The sequence below is a fragment of the Artemia sp. Qi Xiang Cuo genome, chromosome 14 (genome assembly GCF_049724085.1).
Source record: "Artemia sp. Qi Xiang Cuo chromosome 14, ASM4972408v1, whole genome shotgun sequence".
Taxonomy (NCBI): Eukaryota; Metazoa; Arthropoda; class Branchiopoda; order Anostraca; family Artemiidae; genus Artemia; species Artemia sp. Qi Xiang Cuo.
In genome coordinates, this window is record NC_142807.1 from 15355382 (window position 1) to 15375404 (window position 20023).

General features: G+C 35.3%; 2 protein-coding genes across 7 annotated transcripts in view; one reads left to right on the plus strand and one right to left on the minus strand.

Moving 5' to 3' along the window:
- LOC148944188 (uncharacterized) overlaps positions 1-14120 on the minus strand; it is a 147525-nt gene extending 133405 nt beyond the window's left edge. For all 6 annotated transcript variants that reach the window (XR_016142806.1, XR_016142804.1, XR_016142807.1 and 3 more), the window contains exon 1: positions 13973-14120. The gene's annotated coding sequence lies outside the window, so the exon portion shown is untranslated. The remainder of the gene's footprint in view (positions 1-13972) is intronic.
- Positions 14121-18445: 4325 nt separating this feature from the next.
- On the plus strand, positions 18446-19969 carry LOC148944189 (uncharacterized). The gene is made up of 2 exons (XM_089099859.1): positions 18446-19036; positions 19322-19969. Exons 1-2 carry the CDS (start codon positions 18446-18448, stop codon positions 19967-19969), a joined length of 1239 nt encoding a protein of 412 aa, XP_088955985.1.
- Positions 19970-20023: the final 54 nt, after the last annotated feature.

Consider the following 20023-nt stretch of genomic DNA (forward strand, 5'->3'; position numbering starts at 1 on the left):
TTTTGAGGTTTGCTTTGTTTCAATTTATCCTTAGGACTTTCATTGGTATTTTTTTTTCTGTTTATTTACTTTTGTGCACTGAGGACGGTGGAGCGAAGGTCTCGACGGAAATGTCTGCACATTCATCCTTCCTTTTTTCACTGGCTGGAATTATCCTCGTTTTTTCTTCTTCGATAGTTTTTTCCATTTTGTCAAGAATAGCTAGAGTGGTCTTAGAAATTATTTATCATTGTCGTACTAACGTCAATAGACTAGAGCCATCCCAGCAGAGTGGATGCCGCATAGAACTTGCCATCCTATGTCCTTCAGGATGAGGGTTCTATTTCCGTTGCTGACAATCTCAATTCCTGGTGTAGGACAGGGTGGTGTAAATCGGTATGTCTAGCCATCTAGGATGTAGAGGCAATGGGCCTTTAAAGCTTGGGCCTCGATACACTTGGGTCCACTCCGCCACAAATTTTGCAAAATAACGTCAATAGGCGATGCAGAGACAGTAATTCACTTGACACAATCAATTAGCTTATCAAACAATATTTAGAGCCCAAATTTAGTAGTTTAATTGCTTTTTTAATCGTTTGCTAGATGCGGAAGTATATACAGCCAAAATTTTAGACAGAAGGATCGGTGTCTACCTTTGCCTACCTTTGCACTTTTGCAAGAATGACTGGACGTATATACACATTTTCCATTTTTCGTTCAGAAAAGCTGAGGTTTATAAGCAAAATTAATCCCGTAAAAAATTGAAGGTGAATTTACTTTACATCGTTTTTATTGCCTTTTGATTACAAACTATAGTACTAGAATATCTTTCAATGCTACTATTGACTATTTTTACTGGAATACAGAACTGAAAATGAAGTGTTCTTCAACTAAAAAAAATAGCCGAAATTGGACGAAATTTCACATTCAAATAGAGCGTGATGAAACAAGGGTTTCAAGATTTGGGCGAAAAAAAAATCCAACAAAGAGTCTAAAAAAAGTCGTATGATTTTTCTGATGAAATTTAAGCAATGGCCTAACATTAGGAAAATGAAAAATTAACCTGTTCCAAGGCCATGTTAATCGAGAGAGGGGATTTCACCCTCTTCCCCAGACGAGGGGTAGCAATTTTATTGCATGAATTTAACTATTGAATTTGAACTTAACTATGGTTAAGTTCTTTATGGTTAAGTTGTCTTACCTATGGTTAAGACAACTTGAATTTAATTATAGTTCTAATTTTAGGTAGCAGAAGGCCAGAATTGGTAGCAACAAGAATGGTAGGTGGTGATTGTAGAAAAAGTCAAGACAGACAGTCCGAGTAATTGAGTGGCAAATCTGGAATAAGCCCTTTTTAGGATTGTATAAAAATCATGTCATTTCATTTGTTGATAGATAAGTCTATCTATCATCCATCCATGTGTCATTCCTAGGGCAGAACAAAGGTAGATAGGCTAGTCATAGAATTAAGGGATGAAAGATTGGATTGATTTTGGGTTGATGCGTAATGGACAATGTCCATCAGGCAGAGGGGCAATCAAATGGCCCCTCTAACCCACTCCTTTCTTCAGGGATGCCTACCAAATTTGGAAAGCCAGAGAATACAAAACAGAAGAGTTCAAAAAAAGGAGGAACTGCTTCCAGATACATATGAGCCAAGAAACATTCATTGCTCTGAGGAAGCCAAAGCGGTAGTGAACAAAACGGTTTTCAAGGCGAGTGCTCAACCTGGAAAGAGTACTTATCAAAATGACCACAACATCCCTACAAATGAAATATCATTTGTTCATGAATAGAATTACCGGCAATTACAAAACTAATAATGCAAAGGGTAGGCTAACCTGTTTTACAACAGTAGAAACTACCTTAAAGATTGACAAAGACATTGCTCAAGTTTTGCCACTCATTCACAAAAAAAGGTATCCATGCTACTTGGAGCAAGGCTTAGAGTATGTAAATTGCACAAAATCCTCAACGATACAGAAATCAGTACATTAAAGCACATAAGTTACTAGGAGTAAACCTGGATCAGAGGACTGATTCCCAACTAATCTTGCTTGACCTTTAAAGAGGTGTATCCTTTCTGATACCACTACTATTAACAACTCACAGCAGCACCTAGCCACCTGGGGCCAACACAGTGGCTCAAACTCGTCCTCAAATACAATCTATCCTAAGCTTCCTTGTTTACACCCTCCTAAGAAGTTCCAATTTCTTTTAAATCCTTTTTACGACCTCTTCTCACCCAAATCGGAGACGACGTGCTTTTGGTTTGGCTCTAGATGGTTGGTCCAATTCACAATCTTTGGCAATCTGTCATCCTTTGTCTGCAGAACGTGTTCTAGCCACCTCAACCTTTCTTTGATTATAGTCCCAGAACTCGGGATAGAACCACTTTTTTTGGCAAAGCTTATTCTTTGAAATACAGTCAGTTAGAGGGGTACCCGAGAGAATTGGTGCCATCGAAAACTAAGGGACATGTAATAAGACGAATATTACAAAATTAGAAAATATACAGAACAAAATGGCAAGCAAAGTGACCCAAGCACTTTAAACAAGTTGTTTCTCCTCTTTGAGGAGCAAGAATGTTCCTCTCTGAATAACCACTCAAATCATTCAAATGGATGTAAATCAATCCATAAAAAATAAAAATAAATAGTAGGCCTACATATAAAGAATGTCTTCAGAAATGCGAACCTCCAACCCAACACTGAGGAGTTGCTGCTCTCATACCTCCCAGTTCATTCTTAAAGATTGCCACATAGAAGCATCATAAACTTCACAAGAGGTTCCAAAGTTGCATAAAAGAGTGTATACACGTTAATATTATGCATTGATCCCAAACATTCAGTAAAATATCATCATAAAGCCAAAAGGAGACCGAAACGGACTCCAAAAGTTTCTAACATTAAAAAAGAAGTATATGAATTGCTGTCTAAAAAACCGTTCTTTTGTTTCAGATTTGTATCCTTTCAAGGTTGAATTCACTCATCTCTGATCTAATACTTTTACCCCATTCAACTTCAACCCCATTCTAGTTTCACGAGTAGTGAAGAGCCACAAGCCTTCATAGTATTTTATTTAGAGCTTAGCCACTAAGAGCCCCCCCCCTAATCCATAAGCCTTTAACAGTCATTACGTCATTTGTACTTAACTGAAAAACCAAATGTATAGAAAACATTGTTCATTGTAAGTATAACATTGAAAAATAAATAAAAATGTTGAATTGTTGAAAATTAAAAACAGAAAAAGGGAGAACAATCTATCAAGCAAAACAAGTCTACCTATTAGAGAAATATCTTCTTGAGTAAAGTGTCGTCAACATCTAGCCTCATCCCACACTAAACATAGAAGATGTCTCTGAGGAAAAAACAAAATTAGGAAACAAAATCTTGTATGTCACAAAGAAAAAATTGTATGCCATTTAACATAAGTGGGTCAAGCATTCTAACGGAATGTCACAATGGAAGTCACATAAAATTATATTTTGGGCACAGTTTTCCTCATTTTTTTTCAGTTTTCACACATTTTTCAGTTTTCACACTTTCCCTACAACTGGGGAAAAAAATATAAACATGGACCCACAATTTTTTTTTCTAAAAAAAAGAACATAAAATTCAACGTGTTGTAGGTTAGAGCTTGAAACCTCAATGGTAGGGGTTTTCTGGTAAGATGAATCTAGGAATGCGATTTTCACTAAGATAACTTGCTTTTTGGGGGGTGTTTTGCTCTTTTTTCAAAAATCAGGCAACTTTTCTCAGATTTGTAGCTTTTGGTAGGTAACAATACACTGAATAAATCTTATGTATTTAGAATAAAAAGTCATTTCTGTCGATATGTCAATTGTCATCAAAATTATGTTTTTAGTCTTGGTGAATAATGGTTCTAATCACCACTTACTTGCAGTTCATTATAACGAACAATTTGATAAGATTCCTTTGTGATAAACAATTTTATTTGAATGTGTTCATTTTATTCAGTAGAATTTTGGTCAAGATCAATTTGAAAGCAGAATTGTAAGTTTAAATTTAGTTTTTATTTCACAATTTTGTTGTTATTTTTTTCAAATGTCCTAAGATACAAGGGACTTCTGTTTGAGGGGGAGAATTGTCATGTTATGAAAGAGTATTTTACATGGCCATTATAAAATCAAAACGTGGTATCTATGTGGGCAGGGGGAGTTTTGAGTATGAGCCCTTGAGAATGTGAAGATCTTGGCAAAACCCTACTTAAGGAGCTGTTGAGATCTTGGAAATCTGTTGATTGAGGGAAGATAAATGAAACTTCCAAGAATAAAATCAGAGCCTAAAATATCCCCTTGGAAGCATGGGCGCCGTCAGAGGGAGCAGAGAGGAGGGCATGCCCCTCCCCCCATCCAAAATTTGGAACTATAAATTAATTATAAGGAAGCCAAAGAAAAGAGAGCAGAATAGGGGGAAAGCATTGAAAAAATGTGTGTTGCCCCAATGCTGGCTGCCTGTCAATAAATTTTGACCCTTGATAAGGAAGATGTAAGTTCTAATTTGTGACCGAGTGATCCCTTTCCAGTTTTCCACAGACATTTTTTCAATATGATTTGGTCGGAGCAACAAAACAAATAAAATTCTTCATAGTAATGAATGGTAAGTAAATAACGATCCTTGTCAATAACGAAAGTGTAAGAGCCTAACTATTGCTAACATTAAATCAACGAATCAGCTTTTTATGATGATTCTAAATATGTATATGTTTATTAGTAATTAGGGCAGTTATTAGTACAAAAGCAAGTTAATATAATTATAGAAAACACAAGGAAAACAACTTAATAAGGGGCAACTTCGCTAAAAAAATATGCCGTCATTTTTGCTTGCACTGCAAGAGCACCCATCAGCTGATATATGAAGCCAACATAAACAGAAACGTTTCCCCTGGACGGAATGCTGAGAATTTCTGAATTTTCCCCCTGAACGGATACGTTTTTTGTGTTTTATTATCATTTTTGTTTTCTAGAAGTGATTGTTTTTATCTTGTTGTCACTTCGAAAAAGATTTATTTTTGTACAGTTATGAAGTATAAAGGTGTCAAATATATTATTTTTTTGTATTCAAAATTAAATTAAAAATATTGAATTAAAAATTTTTATTTGATTTTCTTGATCTTGATTTCAATGTTTTACTTTGAACAAACTACTATGATAATGCATTGCTTTTTATAAACACTGAGTGTAAAGGCATTAAATATTTTGGTGTTTGTTAACAAAGTTCAAAACTGTTGATATTGTTCAAAAATATCCATCCAATACTCCAGCATTGCTCAACACAACTGAATGCTAGGAGTTTATATCTTAGTTTTTGTAAGTAGGCTATTGTTTTTTGTTTGTTTTTTTGTAATTACTTACTTTTATCATTTTTATTTACTTTTATTTTAATTGACATACTTTTTCCATTGCCTTTAGAAAAATGTTTGTCTCTAACTTTCATTAAATAAAAAAAACAAGATTTTTCAGCTGAAAGTAAGGAGCAACATTAAAACTTAAAACAAACAGAAAGTATTACGTATATGATGGAGATTGCCACCTCCTCAAAGCCTCACTCTTCACAGTGCAGTTTTTCAACACTTTAAAAAATGTTACTTATTGTTCAAATTAAATGACCCTTGTGTTTCAGGAGTCATTTTTAAAGAATTGGGACAAAATTTGGTAAAATTCTACTTTAGTTACTTTTGCCTATCTTGGAAAGGAGTTGGGTTAGGAAAATGAAACTTTCAGGGATGGATGTACATGCTAAGGTTTGTCCCGGGAAGGTACTTTGAAGTACCTACCTCCACTCATCCCCCCCCCCTCCCTCTATATAGTGGCAAATTACTGCACATTCCTAGTTGTTTTTAACTCATATTTCATCCCATATTACTATCATAAATATAAATCACTGCTTATCTTACACAACTTCTGCTTTTAACCTTGTTCATTAAAATATATTCCAAAATCCTATTTAAGTCCTAAGCCATTTAATTTTCAACCCATGCTGACTTTCTTTATGGTATATCAAACCAGGTTTGTTGTGATGTCACACTTGCCTTATCAGGCACCCTTACCCTTAAGGGTAGCAGGCATATGCCAAACAACTCTGTTGATAAGACCATTTAAACTGTATTAATTAGGGAAAGGATTTCACAAGAGAGATCAGTAAAAATACCTAATCCTTTTTAGTAGACAAATTATGTCACGGGAAGATGTTTTTGAAAGTCCCCTTCCACCTGAACTTATAATTTTCTAAAATTATACTTTAGAAGCTTTTAAATATTTCTAAAGTACTAAGAGATAGAGTACTAAAAACATCAGAATCGACTTCAGAGGACACCTTATATCACGGGAAGAGGTTTTTGAAATCACCCAAGAGCGCTACAGACATCAGAATCAACTTTAGAGGACAATTTATGTCATGGGAAGATGTTTTTGAAGTCTCCCTTCCCCCCAAACTCATAATTTTCCAAAATTCTACTTCAGGAGCTTTTTAAATATTTATAAAGCACTAAGACATAGAGTGCTAAAAACATCAGAATCAACTTCAGAGGACACTTTATATCACGGGAAGAGGTTTTTAAAATCCCCCTTCCCCCCAATCTCAAAATTTTCAAAAATTCTTCTTTAGTATGTTTTTAAATATTTCTAAAGCACTAAGACATAGATTGCTAAAAACATCAGAATCGACTTCAGAGGACACGTTATATCATAGGAAGAGGTTTTTTAAATCACCCTTCCCCCCAAACTCAAAATTTTATAAAATTCTACTTTAGAAGCTTTTCAAATATTTCTAAAGTACTAATTGATACAGTGCTAAAAGCATAAGAATTGACTTCAGAGGACCAAGTATATCACGGGAAGATGTTTTTGACATCCCCCCGCCCCCCAACCTCAATATTTTTCTAAATTCTACTGTAGAAGCTTTTAAAATATTTTAAACATTTCTAAAGCGCTACGACATAGAGAGCTAAAAACATCAGAATCAACTTTAGAGGACAATTTAAGTCAGGGGAAGATGTATTTGAAATCTCCCTTCCCCCCAAACTCAAAATTTTCAAAAATTCTACTTTATAAGCTTTTTAAATATTTCTAAATCTCTAAGACATAGAGAGCTAAAAACATCAGAATCCACTTCAGAGGACACGTTATTTCAAGGGAAGAGGTTTTGAAAATCCCCCTTCCCCCAAAAATCAAAATTTTCAAAAATTCTACTTTAGAAGCTTTTTTCAATATCTCTAAAGCGCTAAGGCATAGAGCGCTACAAACATCAGAATCAACTTGAGAGGATAAATTCTGTTTTGGCACGATATTTTTGAAATCACCCTACCCCCCAAACTCAAAATTTTCCAAAATTCTACTTTAGAAGCTTTTAAAATATTTATAAAGAACTAATAGATAGAGTGCTAAAACATCAGAATCAACTTCAGAGGACACGTTATATCACGGGAAGAGGTTTTGAAAATCCCCCTTCCCCCCAACTCAAAATTTTCTAAAATTCTACTTTAGAATCTATTTTAAATATTTCTAAAGCGCTAAGACATAGAGCACTACAAACATCAGAATCAACTTTAGAGGATAAATTATGTTATGGTAAAATATTTTTGAAATCCCCCTTCCCCCCAAACTCAAAATTTTCAAAAATTCTACTTTAGAAGCTTTTAAAATATTTCTAAAGAACTAAAAGATAGAGTGCTAAAAACATCAGAATCGACTTCAGAGGACACGTTATATCACGGGAAGAGGTTTTGAAAATCCCCCTTCCCCCCAAACTCAAAATTTTCCAAAATTCTACTTTAGAAGCTTTTTTCAATAGTTCTAAAGGGCTAAGACATAGAGCGCTACAAACATCAGAATCATCTGTAGAGGATAAATTATGTTATGGGAATATTTTTTTGAAATCCCCCTTCCCCCCAAACTAAAAATTTTACAAAATTATACTTTAGAATCTTTTAAAATATTTCTAAAGCACTAATAGATAGAGTGCTAAAAACATCAGAATCGACTTCAGAGGACACGTTATATCACGGGAAGAGGTTTTGAAAATCCCCCTTCCCCCCAAACTTAAAATTTTCCAAAATTCTACTTTAGAAGCTTTTAAAATATTTCTAAAGCACTAATAGATAGAGCGCTACTAACATCAGAATCGACTTAAGAAGACAAGTTATGTCATGGAAAGATGTGTTTTAAATCCTCCTTTGCCCCAAACTCAAAATTTTCCAAAATTCTACTTTAGAAGCTTTTTTAAATATTTCTAAAGTACTAAGACATAGAGTGCTAAAAACATCAGAATTGACTTCAGAGGACAAATTATAAAAATTTTCTTGCGAGGGTGCTGAAGGAGTTTAGCTGAAAGGATATTTGATTGGGGGTGGTGGGGGTGGGGGGGGGCGGTGGTCAGCAACCTGGTTGCGGTGCCCCTGCTTATACTAATCTAAGCTGAACATTTCGTTGCAACGTGTTGCACCAGAATAGTACTCTAAATTCGGTTGATAAATTGCCTGTCTAACAAATTTGTCTGAGTTAGGTTAAGTATTTAATGTATGCTCTGATTTAGCCCCCCCCCCCTAATGTGCAAAGATATATCCCAAATTTGTTTTCCGTTGCTATAACTCACAAATTTTTAAAGGTCATTCAAAGTTTTAGAAATCCCCCTTACCATTCATCCCATTCCCCCTTCATACTCTAAAATCTGGTTGATAATTTGAAAAGCCTTATTTTCCACGGGGCTATTTTTTTGGGGGGAGGGGGATTTTCCGTGAGGGGATTTTCCGTGAGGGGGGGGCATTTTCCGCGGGGAGGTATTTTTCGGGGGGATTTTCCGGCGGGTATTCGCCAAGTACCACAAATTTGATGGTATGAGTTTTATTAAAATCTTTTACTTTTAGGGATTGTTTCCCCCTTTTACGAAACTCACACAAATTTGTTAGACAGGCAATTTATCAACCGAATTTAGAGTACTATTCTGGTGCAACACGTTGCAACGAAATGGTCAGCTTAGATTAGTAGAAGCAGGGGCACCGCGAGCAGGTTGCTGACCACCGCCCCCACCCTCACCCGCCTCCCCCTATCAAAACTCCATTCAGCTAACCATTGCACCCACGAAAGAAAAATTATATATAAGTTCCAACAATTTTTACAAATTTTAAATCGCGGATGTAAAAAAGAAAAGCAATATTTTTCAACATTATAGGATTAAGCTATTTGAATATGTTTTATGTGGTTACCCAACTCAAAATGTTAAGGGGTTTCCAAAAAAAAAATAATCAAAACGAATATAGATTATTCGGTACTTGTGCATTATAAATAACCCACCGCTATAGACTGTACAAGGAAACCAGACGTGATTCCTTATTGCGTTTACAATACTTAAACTGTTGTTTTTTTTTGGGTTTAGGGAGGGAAAAAGGTACCTGGGTTAGGTTACTTATTTAATATATGCTTTGATTCACCCCCCACCCCCTAATGTTCAAATATATATCCCGAAATTGTTTCTAAACTATTATATTTTCATCATATTTTATTTTATTTAATTATCATTAAACAAACTTAACTTATTTCGTGAATAGTGGTGGGTTATTTATAATGCACAAGTACCGAATAATCTATAGTCAAATATGTACTTCTGCCCCCTCTCTCCCCCTCCCTACTTACACTTTAATAACGTCTCGTAGCTTCAAGAATGAAGGTTGCTACACTAAACTATTTGGACAAAAACATTTGAATTGCTTTAAGAACAAATGGGGTTAGATACCGTAAATTGCCAAATTTTCTGTTACAGCGTTTTAAAAATTAATTAGTAAATAATACCCATAAAAAACAAATTAGTTGGGGTTATAAAGGTCTGATACATATTTCATGAAATGGTGCATTCTCGAGGAGATTGAATGTTTTTTTTGAAGTAGTGCTCTGCCAGATATCCTTCCATATGTTCTTCTTTTCTGCCATATCTGGGTATATTGTCTCAAACGTCACGCCAGTATCTTTCGATGTTTTGTGTGTGAGCACCTGTTGCAGGCTCAACAAAATTTATACTGTGGTTGACACGTAAATGCTGATAGCCCTGGCTAGCCAGGCAATCGTAGGCCCTCCAACAGTCGCTGATAATTGTTGTCCCTGGCAGGATTCGGTTTTGGATAATTCCCAACAACGTGGCACTACTTCTATCCGGCATAGAAACCATGAATGAATAACCAGATCCTCGCTCTATTCCACCAAATACCCATTTACCCTTGATGCAAATATCCTAGTGTTGAGCCTACATGGTTGACCCAACGATTCCGCTTGTTTAGTCACAGGTTGCATAAATTTAACTTTGGCAGAAATTTTGAGTTTGGGGGGAAGGGGGATTTCAAAAATATCGTCCCATAACATAATTTGTCCTCTAGCGTTGATTCTGATGTTTGTAGCGCGCTATGCCTTAGCGCTTTAGAAATATTTAAAAAAACTTCTAAAGTAGAATTTTGTAAACTTATGAGTTTGGGGGGAAGGAGAATTTACAAAAACTCTTCCCGTGATATAGCATGTCCTGTGAAGTCGATTCTGATGTTTTTAGCACTGTATCTATTAGTGCTTTAGAAATATTTTAAAAGATTCTAAAATAGAATTTTGGAAAATTTTGAGTTTGGGGGGAAGGGGGATTTCAAAAACATCTTCCCATAACATAATTTATCCTCTAAAGTTGATTCTGATGTTTGTAACGCTCTATGTCTTAGCGCTTTAGGACTATTGAAAAAAGCTTCAAAAGTAAAATTTTGGAAAATTTTGAGTTTTGGGGAAGGGGGATTTCAAAAACATCTTCCCATAACATAATTTTTCCTCTGAAGTCGATTCCGATATTTGTAGCGCTCTATGTCTTAGTGCTTAAGAAATATTTAAAAAACCTTCTAAAGTTGAATTTTGGAAAATTTTGAGTTTGGGGGGAAGGAGGACTTTCAAAACCTCTTCCCGTAGCACTCTATGTTTTAGCTATTTATAAATATTTAAAAAGCTTCTATAATAGAATTTTGGAAAATATTTATATTGTGGGGAAGGGAAATTTCAAAAGAATCTTCCCATGAGATCCCGTGTCATCTGAAGTCGCGTCTAATGTTTTCAAAACAATCGGCCTAAGTTCTTTATAAATATTTAAAAAGAGCAAAATTCAGAATTTTAGAAAATTTTAAGTTTGGGGGGAAGGGGGATTTTAAAAACCACGTTCCGTGATATAACGTGTCTTATGAAGTCACGTCTTATGTTTTTAGCACTGTATGTCTGAGCACTTTAGAAATATTTAAAAATCTTCTAAAGTAGAATTTTTGAAAATGTTGAGTGTGGGGTGAAGGGATATGTCAAAAATATCTTCCCATGAAATAACGTTTCATATCAAGTTGATTCTGAAGTATTGATCGCTCTATGTCGTAGTGCTATTGAAATATTTAAAAATATCCTAAAGCAGAATTTTAGAAAATTTTGAGATTGGGAGGAAGGGGGATTTTAAAAACCTCTTCCCGTGATATAACGTGTCCTTTAAAGTTGATTCTGATGTTTTTAGCACTATATGTCTTAGGGCTTTAGAAATATTTAAAAAGCTTCTAAAGTAGAATTTTGGAAAATTTTGAATTTGGGGGGAAGGGAGATTTCAAAAACATTTTCCCATGACATAAATTGTATTCTAAAGTTGATTCTGATGTCTGTAGCGCTCTATGTCGTAGCGCTTTAGAAATATTTAAAAAGCTCCTAAAGCAGAATTTTAGAAAATTTTGAGATTTGGGGGAAGGGGGATTTTAAAAACCTCTTCCCGTGATAAAACGTGTCCTCTGAAGTCGATTCTGATGTTTTTAGCACTCTATGTCTTAGCGCTTTAGAAATATTTAAAAAGCTACTAAAGTAGAATTTAGGAAAATTTTGAGTTTGGGGGGAAGGGAGATTTCAAAAACATCTTCCCATGACATAAATTGTCTTCTAAAGTTGATTCTAATGTCTGTAGCGCTCTATGTCGTATCGCTTTAGAAATATTTAAAATATTTTAAAAGCTTTTAAAGTAGAATTTTGAAAAATGTTGAGTTTGGGGGGAGGGGAGATTTTAAAAACATCTTCCCGTGATATAATGTGTCCTCTGAAGTCGATTCTGATGTTTTTAGCACTGTATCTTTTGTACTTTAGAAATATTTTAAAAGCTTCTAAAGTAGAATTTTAGAAAATTTTGAGTTTGGGGGAAGGGTGATTTCAAAAACCTCTTCCCCTTATATAACGTGTCCTCTGAAGTCGATTCTGATGTTTTTAGCACTCTATGTCTTACTGCTTTAGAAATATTTAAAAAGCTCCTAAAGCAGAATTTTAGAAAATTTTGAGAGTGGGGGGACGGGGGATTTAAAAAGCCTCTTCCCATTATAGAATGTGTCCTCTTAAGTCTAGTCTAATGTTTTTTGCTCTCTATGTATTAGCTCTTGAGAATTATTTGAAAATCGTCTAAATGACTATTTTAGAAAATTTTGAGTTTGGGGGGAAGGGGGATTTCAAAAACCTCTTCCTGTGATATAACGTGTCCTCTGAAGTCGATTCTGATGTTTTTAGCACTCTATCTTTTAGTGCTTTAGAAATATTTAAAAAGCTTCTAAAGTAGAATTTTGGAAAATTTTGAGTTCGGGTGGAAGGGGAATTTCAAAAACATCTTCCCATGACATAATTTGTCCTCTAAAAAAGATTAGGTTATTTTTACTGATCTCTCTTGTGAAATCCTTTCCCTAATTAATACAGTTTAAATGGTCTTATCAACAGAGTTGTTTGGCATGTGCCTGCTACCCTTAAGGGTAGCAGGTGTCTGATAAGGGTAGCAGGGTGTCTGATAAGGCAAGTGTGACATCACAACAAACCTGGTTTGATATACCATAAAGAAAGTCAGCATGGGTTGAAAATTACCATGGGTTGAAAATTAAATGGCTTAGGATTTAAATAGGATTTTGGAATATATTTTAATGAACAAGGTTAAAAGCAGAAGTTGTGTAAGGTAAGCAGTGATTTATATTTATGATAGTAATATAGGATGATATATGAGTTAAAAACAACTAGTAATGTGCAGTAATTAACCATTATATATAGGGGGGGGGGGATTAGTGGAGGTAGGTACTTCAAAGTACCTTCCCGGGACAAACCTTAGCATGTACATCCATCCCTGAAAGTTTCATTTTCCTAACCCAACTCCTTTCCAAGATAGCCAAAAGTAACTAAAGTAGAATTTTACCCAAAATTTAAACTCTAGCTTAAAGAGCGAGGTGTTGAAGAGAAGGCAACCTCCCTTATATAAGTAACAACTTCTGTTTGCTTTAAGTCTTCATGTTGCTCCTTAATTTCAGTTGAAAACTTATTTTTTTCATATATAATTTCTGATTGTTTTTAAATAACGCCAGGATGTCTGGCTCCATCTCCCTGGAAAAATCCCTCCACACCAAATTATCCTCCAGACAATTCAATCCTGGCAAAAATTTACCCAGGAAAATTATCTTTAACACCTCCACGCGTAAAATTGAATCGGTAAAGAGAAAGCAATACATATAAAGAAATTTTGTATAGGAGTTCTGGCAAATTCACCCAGTATAAAATTTCCCCTGAAAAGGTCACCCCCTTGAAACCTCCCTCTCTATGGAAAACTCTCCCCGTAAAAAATGCTTCCAGCAGAAAATTCATCCTTCCCTTCCCTCCCCACCCAAAAAATGTATGATACAAATAGACATTATACAAATAGACATTTTTGCAGATAAGAGCTTGAAACCTTGGCAGCGCTATTGCGCTGCCTATGATTTCTCTATTCCTTCAGTAGCCTATTCTAACGCTTAGGATATTGCATAAAAACTAGTAATCTTGGCTAACAATAAATTTTTCAATAAATATGGTTTGAGTCTGATTTTCTTTTATTCTAGGGTGTCTTGAGTTTTCTATGCAAATTTAGTTATTTTTTTGGTAATTATTTAGTCTTCGCCCCCTCATAAGTAGACATGTTAAGAAAACAATTCTTACTTTAAAATATGTATAATGATCCTAGTTCTTATATTATCCAAGGGGAGAACCTTTATCATCAAGTCTTTCCTCTAAAAATCCTCAAAACTTAAAAGTTTCCAAATATCACCACGTTTTGAATTCAATGCTTAAGTCTTTGGAAATTGCCGCTGTAGCTGTAAACTGCTACCAAATAAGTTGTTTTATAGATAGGGTTTAGCACGTGTTTAACACGTGTGTCAAAAAACGTGTTTAAAGAAAAAGTAGTGGTATATTATTTCATTTCTTTTCATAACCTAACCAAACCTAATCTAACCTAACCACTGCTATTAATATTTTGTATTTACGCCACTGCTATTCACCTTCCGCCACTGCTATTTGCCTGTCGCCACTGCTATTAATATTTCGTATTTACGTCACTGCTATTCTCCCGTCACCACTGATCTTTTCCCTTTAGCACTTCTATTTAAAAATAAAAGTAAAATAAAAAGAACAGCATGAGTACTATCCATAAAAGAACTTATTAGGCGGTAATTTAAAGTGGCAATTTAAAAAGACTTAAGCATTGAATTCTCAAAGTGGTGGAGATCAAGGAAAACGGACAACGCGGTAAAGTTAAAAAATTGTTGCCCAGTCTTATTTTCTAGACTATTTCGTATTCTGAAGTTTTGATTTCGGGTAAGAGCATTTACAATATTTGGATTAAGATCGATTAATGAATTCCCACCCTCTAATGGGGGTTCCCCCTGGGGGAAGTGTCACAGTGGGAACTAGCCATCCACTACAGACAAACCATATACAAACAGGATCAGCACTAGTAGGACTGTCTCCTCCACAAACATCATTCTCACCACCACACATAGCATACTCACCATCTCACACCCATCTATTTCCATTATGCTCTGGACAGCCCCATCAAATACCTAGCCTAGACAATTTCCTCACTCAACATATCAAGATACTCAAGGACCCCTTACAGTTTATTATGCACCTCTGCCAAATTCAAGTCATCTAGGTCATTTGTATCATGCACCTCAAACACAAAATTGACAATTTGAACCCTCAATAAAAGTGCTCATAATAGATTTTCAGGGTTGTCAGTTGATTATTCTCCTCTCCCCCAGGAAGAAAAGGAGGACATCACAAATGTTGTAGATCCTATGGAGGCTGAAGGGATCAGTGGTTTACTGAAAAGAAATGGTAAGAGAAGTGGCTCACCTCTTGAGCAAGAAACTTCTAAAACTGTTAAACCTCCAATAGATGAAAGATTTCCAGAGAAATTTAGAGCTAAAAATAACAGAATAGAGGCAGCTAGTTAGTTTAAAAGTAGTGAATCAGGGACTAATCTAACAATGGTTTTCACATCACAGGTAAAATTCCATCAGACAGAGCAATCACTCTAGAACTCAAGAAAATTCTCCTAACAGAAAAATTTGACTTTTACTCAAACTATGATAGAAATAGACTATCAGTATATGTTCAATCACAAACTGCATTCGAGACTTTAATGAAAATTCAGAAGCTAGATGTTGTTGATGTAGCACCTGAAGAGAAAAGACAGGTCAGCTATGGTGTAATGAAGCAAATAGCACTAGATTATTTAAAGTACGAACTGCTGACAGACTTCAGGGTAGAAACTAATATTGAGATTAAGGAATTAAAGAGATTGAATAGATACAACCGAGAGACCAAAAAATTAGAAGATAGCCTGAGTATTTGCGTAGCATTTGAGAGTACTCTCTTCCCCAGTCTATTTGGCTATATACAAGAATAAGAAGTATTGAGAGATACAACCCATTATTCAGTGCTTTAAATGCCAAAAGTATGGCCACACTCAAGAAAAGTCTAGGTCACCATATGCTGTATGCTTGAGATGTGCAAACAAACACTCTTCTTATGAGTGTCTCTTAAAACTAGAAACCAAAGAGTCAGGAAAATACTAAAAGTATATCTGTGCCAACTGTGAGAAAAACAATTCAACAACATCTGGTAGATGCTCAGCCCGCCAACAAAGCCGTAAAATTATAAAAATGGCAGTTCCCCAGAACGTACTAATGAAAAGAGCAGCTAATGCATACCGGAGTTATGCAAATGTACTCAACAAGAAGGCGGTGAAAGAGCCACCCCCCTTGAACCAAAAAACACCCTTCAACAGCTAGTGTTATTTGTATCCAAAATGCCAGAAGTGATAGACATCAAGCAATTAGAAATGAAAGATAGGATAGTGAAGTTATCTCAACTTATGCACTCACTGTTCAAAGTTGAAATCAATGTGGAAGAAATTTGGAATCTATTAAATAAACCAGAATGAAGTTGCTATCTTTTAACATCCAATCTATTATGAAAGGCAAAAAGGATTTATTAGAGTGCTATTTAGAAAAAGAAAAAATTGATGTTAGATGCTTTCAAGAAAGATGACTAAAATCCCAGAATTCAAGGATAAGTAGAAGTTAGGAAATAATAAGAAAGGATGTAGCTTAACGGACAAGAGGAGTACTATTAGTTGGCCTTAAAAAGTCCATGATGTTTTAAAATCTATACGTTAAAGACACACCTCGTTCTAAACGTTAGATGGAAGCTTGCTCAGTATTCCGGGGTAAGAGGGATACAAGAGTTATGGTTGATATATACAACCCCAATGGAAATGAGCCACAAACAAGGGACTTTTTCAATAAAGTGAAAAAAGTGATTAAAGCCAAAGAGCCTTTTATTATTACTGGTGACTTTAATGCCCATTCAGATGCCTGGTGTTTATGTGGATCTCATAATCGTAGTGGTATAGGTATCCTAAGTGCTCTGGATAAGAATGATGACATTGGCCTAGTGACCCCACTTGGACTTCAAACTAGAAGAAACCCAATTACAGGAGTATACTCTACCATTGATCTGACATTCTCTGCAGTAGCAATAATCAATCAACTAAGTATAAGTTAAACTCCTGAACAAACCTTAACCAGTGATCATGAGCCAGTGGTAATTGAGTATAAAGAATCTACACTAAGAAGTCAAACCCCACCAACACACCCTACCTTTAAATTGAAGAAAGTTAACTGGGATTACTTCCAGGAAGAACTTACAAGGATAAGTCTTGAAGAAGAACTGGCAACAGTTATGACTACAGAGAAGAAAATTGAAAGATTACAAGATCTACTGATGGAAGTGGCTAAGAAGACTATTCCCATCAAGACATTGGGCAACAAGACTAGGAATGGGCCAACATGGTGGAATGAACAGTTTAGCTTAAATAAGAAGAAACTAAACCAAGCTTCAAACAATTACAACAAGATTCTGACAATTGAAAATTATAGAAAAAAAATATTGGCCCAGGCTGAATTTAGAAAAACAATAAATCAAGCTAAAGAAGAATCTTGGAAGCATTTTGTTTCAAATATCAACTTCAGGGATCCATTTGGAAAAGTGTATACCTTCATAAGAAAGATGAATAGGAGAGAATTGTACCACCATCCGCAGGGGCCAACAACCTACCAAGGGCAAGTGATTGCTTATAACAAAACAAAAGCTGAGGCAGGAGCAAGTCATCTCCACCAGACAATAGGTAAGAAAGATCCATTTGAAGGAACCAGCCCACATTCAACAAATTTCACTAAAGCAAGAAAACTTTCTATGCAACAATCAGTATCAAATTACAACAAACCCTTCTCAAAATCAGAATTTGAACTTGTTCTAAAGACACTACCAGAGACTTCATCTGGCGGTGACAACATATACCCTGTATTCTTTAAAAGGTTGACTGACGAATAGAAGGATGCTATGCTACAGCTCATCAAAAGATTGTGGAAGGAGGGCAATTTCCCTACAATTTGGAAAAATGGCACATCTATCATGATCACAAAACCAAATACACCATACAAAGGAGAAAATCATCGTTTTATAACTCTGCTCCCAGTTGAAGGTAAGATGTATGAAAGGCTAGTAAAGGAAAGACTGCGATTTGCAATAGATGAAGCTAGCCTGCTGCAGGATGTTCAGATAGGTTTCCGCAGATAGAGAAATACAGTAGATAATCTGATCAGGATGCAGAGAGACATCATTGATGCACTTGATAATGTAAAAGTAATGATTGCAGTGTTCTTGGATGTTAAAGGAGGGTTTGATAATTTGGTTCACAGACAGATACTACAAGGTTTATCTAAGGCAAAAATTAATGAAAATTTGATGAAATTCACACTGAGCTACCTGTCAGATAGAAAAATTGCTGTGACTGTAGGACAAGAAAGATCAAAGGAAATTGAGGTGGAAAGAGGTGTTCCACAAGGAAGTGTTCTTGGACCAGACTATTATAATGTTGGAGAATTTGATATCCCTCTAGAAGACAATAACTACAAAGGAAGAATCTTTGCAGATGATAATAATACTTGGACAATACAAAACACAGTGGAAGAAGCAGAAAAAGTTGTCCAAGAAACATTAGACCAAATAGAGTTATAGTCCCTAGGAATAGATCTTGATTTTGAACCATCTAAAGCTAAAGTTATGTTGTTCACATCTAAGAGTAATATTAGACCTCTGCTACTTACTCTATTTGGAGAGGAACTGCTTGTAACCAATTGTCATAAAGTCCTTGGAATACACATTGATGATAAACTTCAATTTAGTCAACATGTCAAATATCTAAAAGAATCCTGTGCAAAGCGACTGAATTTGATGAAGATGCTTTCATGTGGGAAGCATGGTGTCAACATAGTTACAGCAGGACAATTTTATATCAAATACATAAGACCTAAAATTGATTATGGGAGTTTGATATACAGCATTGCCCCAGAATCTACTCTCAGAAAATTTGATACAATACAGAATACAGCCCTAAGATTAGCATTTGGAGCTCAACAGAGCACCCCAATTCCTTTTCTCCTGGGTGAGTCTGGAGTGGAGAAACTCAACACAATACGGGAGAAAATGCTTATAGTGTACATGAACCATCTATGGAAAGCAGATTTTAATCACCCAGTTAAGAAATTGATAATTAAACCTGGTCTGACCCACACTATAAATCACCAGACAATAAGGAAACGTCTAATTCCTTTGGAAAAATTGGAAGAACTAATAACTGAGGAAGGTATAGAGGTACGTATTAACCAAATACTGTATTATGAAAAACCACCAAAAATCCCCCCCTGGGATTGGGTTCAGATTGAGTGCCAGATTTATTACATGGAAAAAGTGGAAAATAACCCCATAATAATGAGATATGAATTCCTCTCAGTTTTGAATAGCAAGTACCAAGAATATGTTAAAATATATATAGATGGTTCAAAAATAAATGGTTTAGGAGTGGGTTGTTCAGCAGTGGTTCCAGAATTAAATACAGTGATAACAAAGTCACTAAGTAAAGAATCAACGGTTTTATAGGCAGAAATAAAAGCAATTGAATGTGCACTAGAATGGGTATTGAGGAAAACTAGTGAAAGTGATGAAAACCAATCTAAGTTCCTCATATGCAGTGACTCGAAATCTGCCCTCCAGTCCCTAAAGAATTTTCCAAATAAACAAAATGATGAGGTCCATAAGTGCTATAGTTCAATTCTGAAGATTGTTGGGAAAGGAATAGTGATACAATTTTTGTGGTGTCCAGCCCATGTGGGGGTGGCAGGGAATGAAAAAGCAGACAAATATGCCAAACTGACAGCACAAAATATTGCTCTTACACCTCCTACAGAAACATACACACAGATTAGAGAGATGGTTAGAAAGATTTACCAAAAACATTTTGAGGAAATGAGGGATAATAGTAGTAATATAGCTCTTACCCAGAAAAAGAAGCCTGGCTTTGGTATGAAAAATTATAGTAGATTAAAAAGAAAATATGGTTGCTTAATGTTCCGTTTTCGGTCGACCCATGTAGGTATTAAGCATAGGTTGTTTATCATAGGCAAAACTGATAGTCCTCAGTGTGATAATTGTAGCGAGATAGAAAGTATTTTCCATTATCTTGTTGAATGTAAGGAGTATGAAAATTTGAGAAAAGAAATGATGAATGTGTGCAAAGAGGAAATTTGAAAAGAATTTTCAGTAACACTTGAAGTAGGAATTTTGATTGATGATGATTCTTTG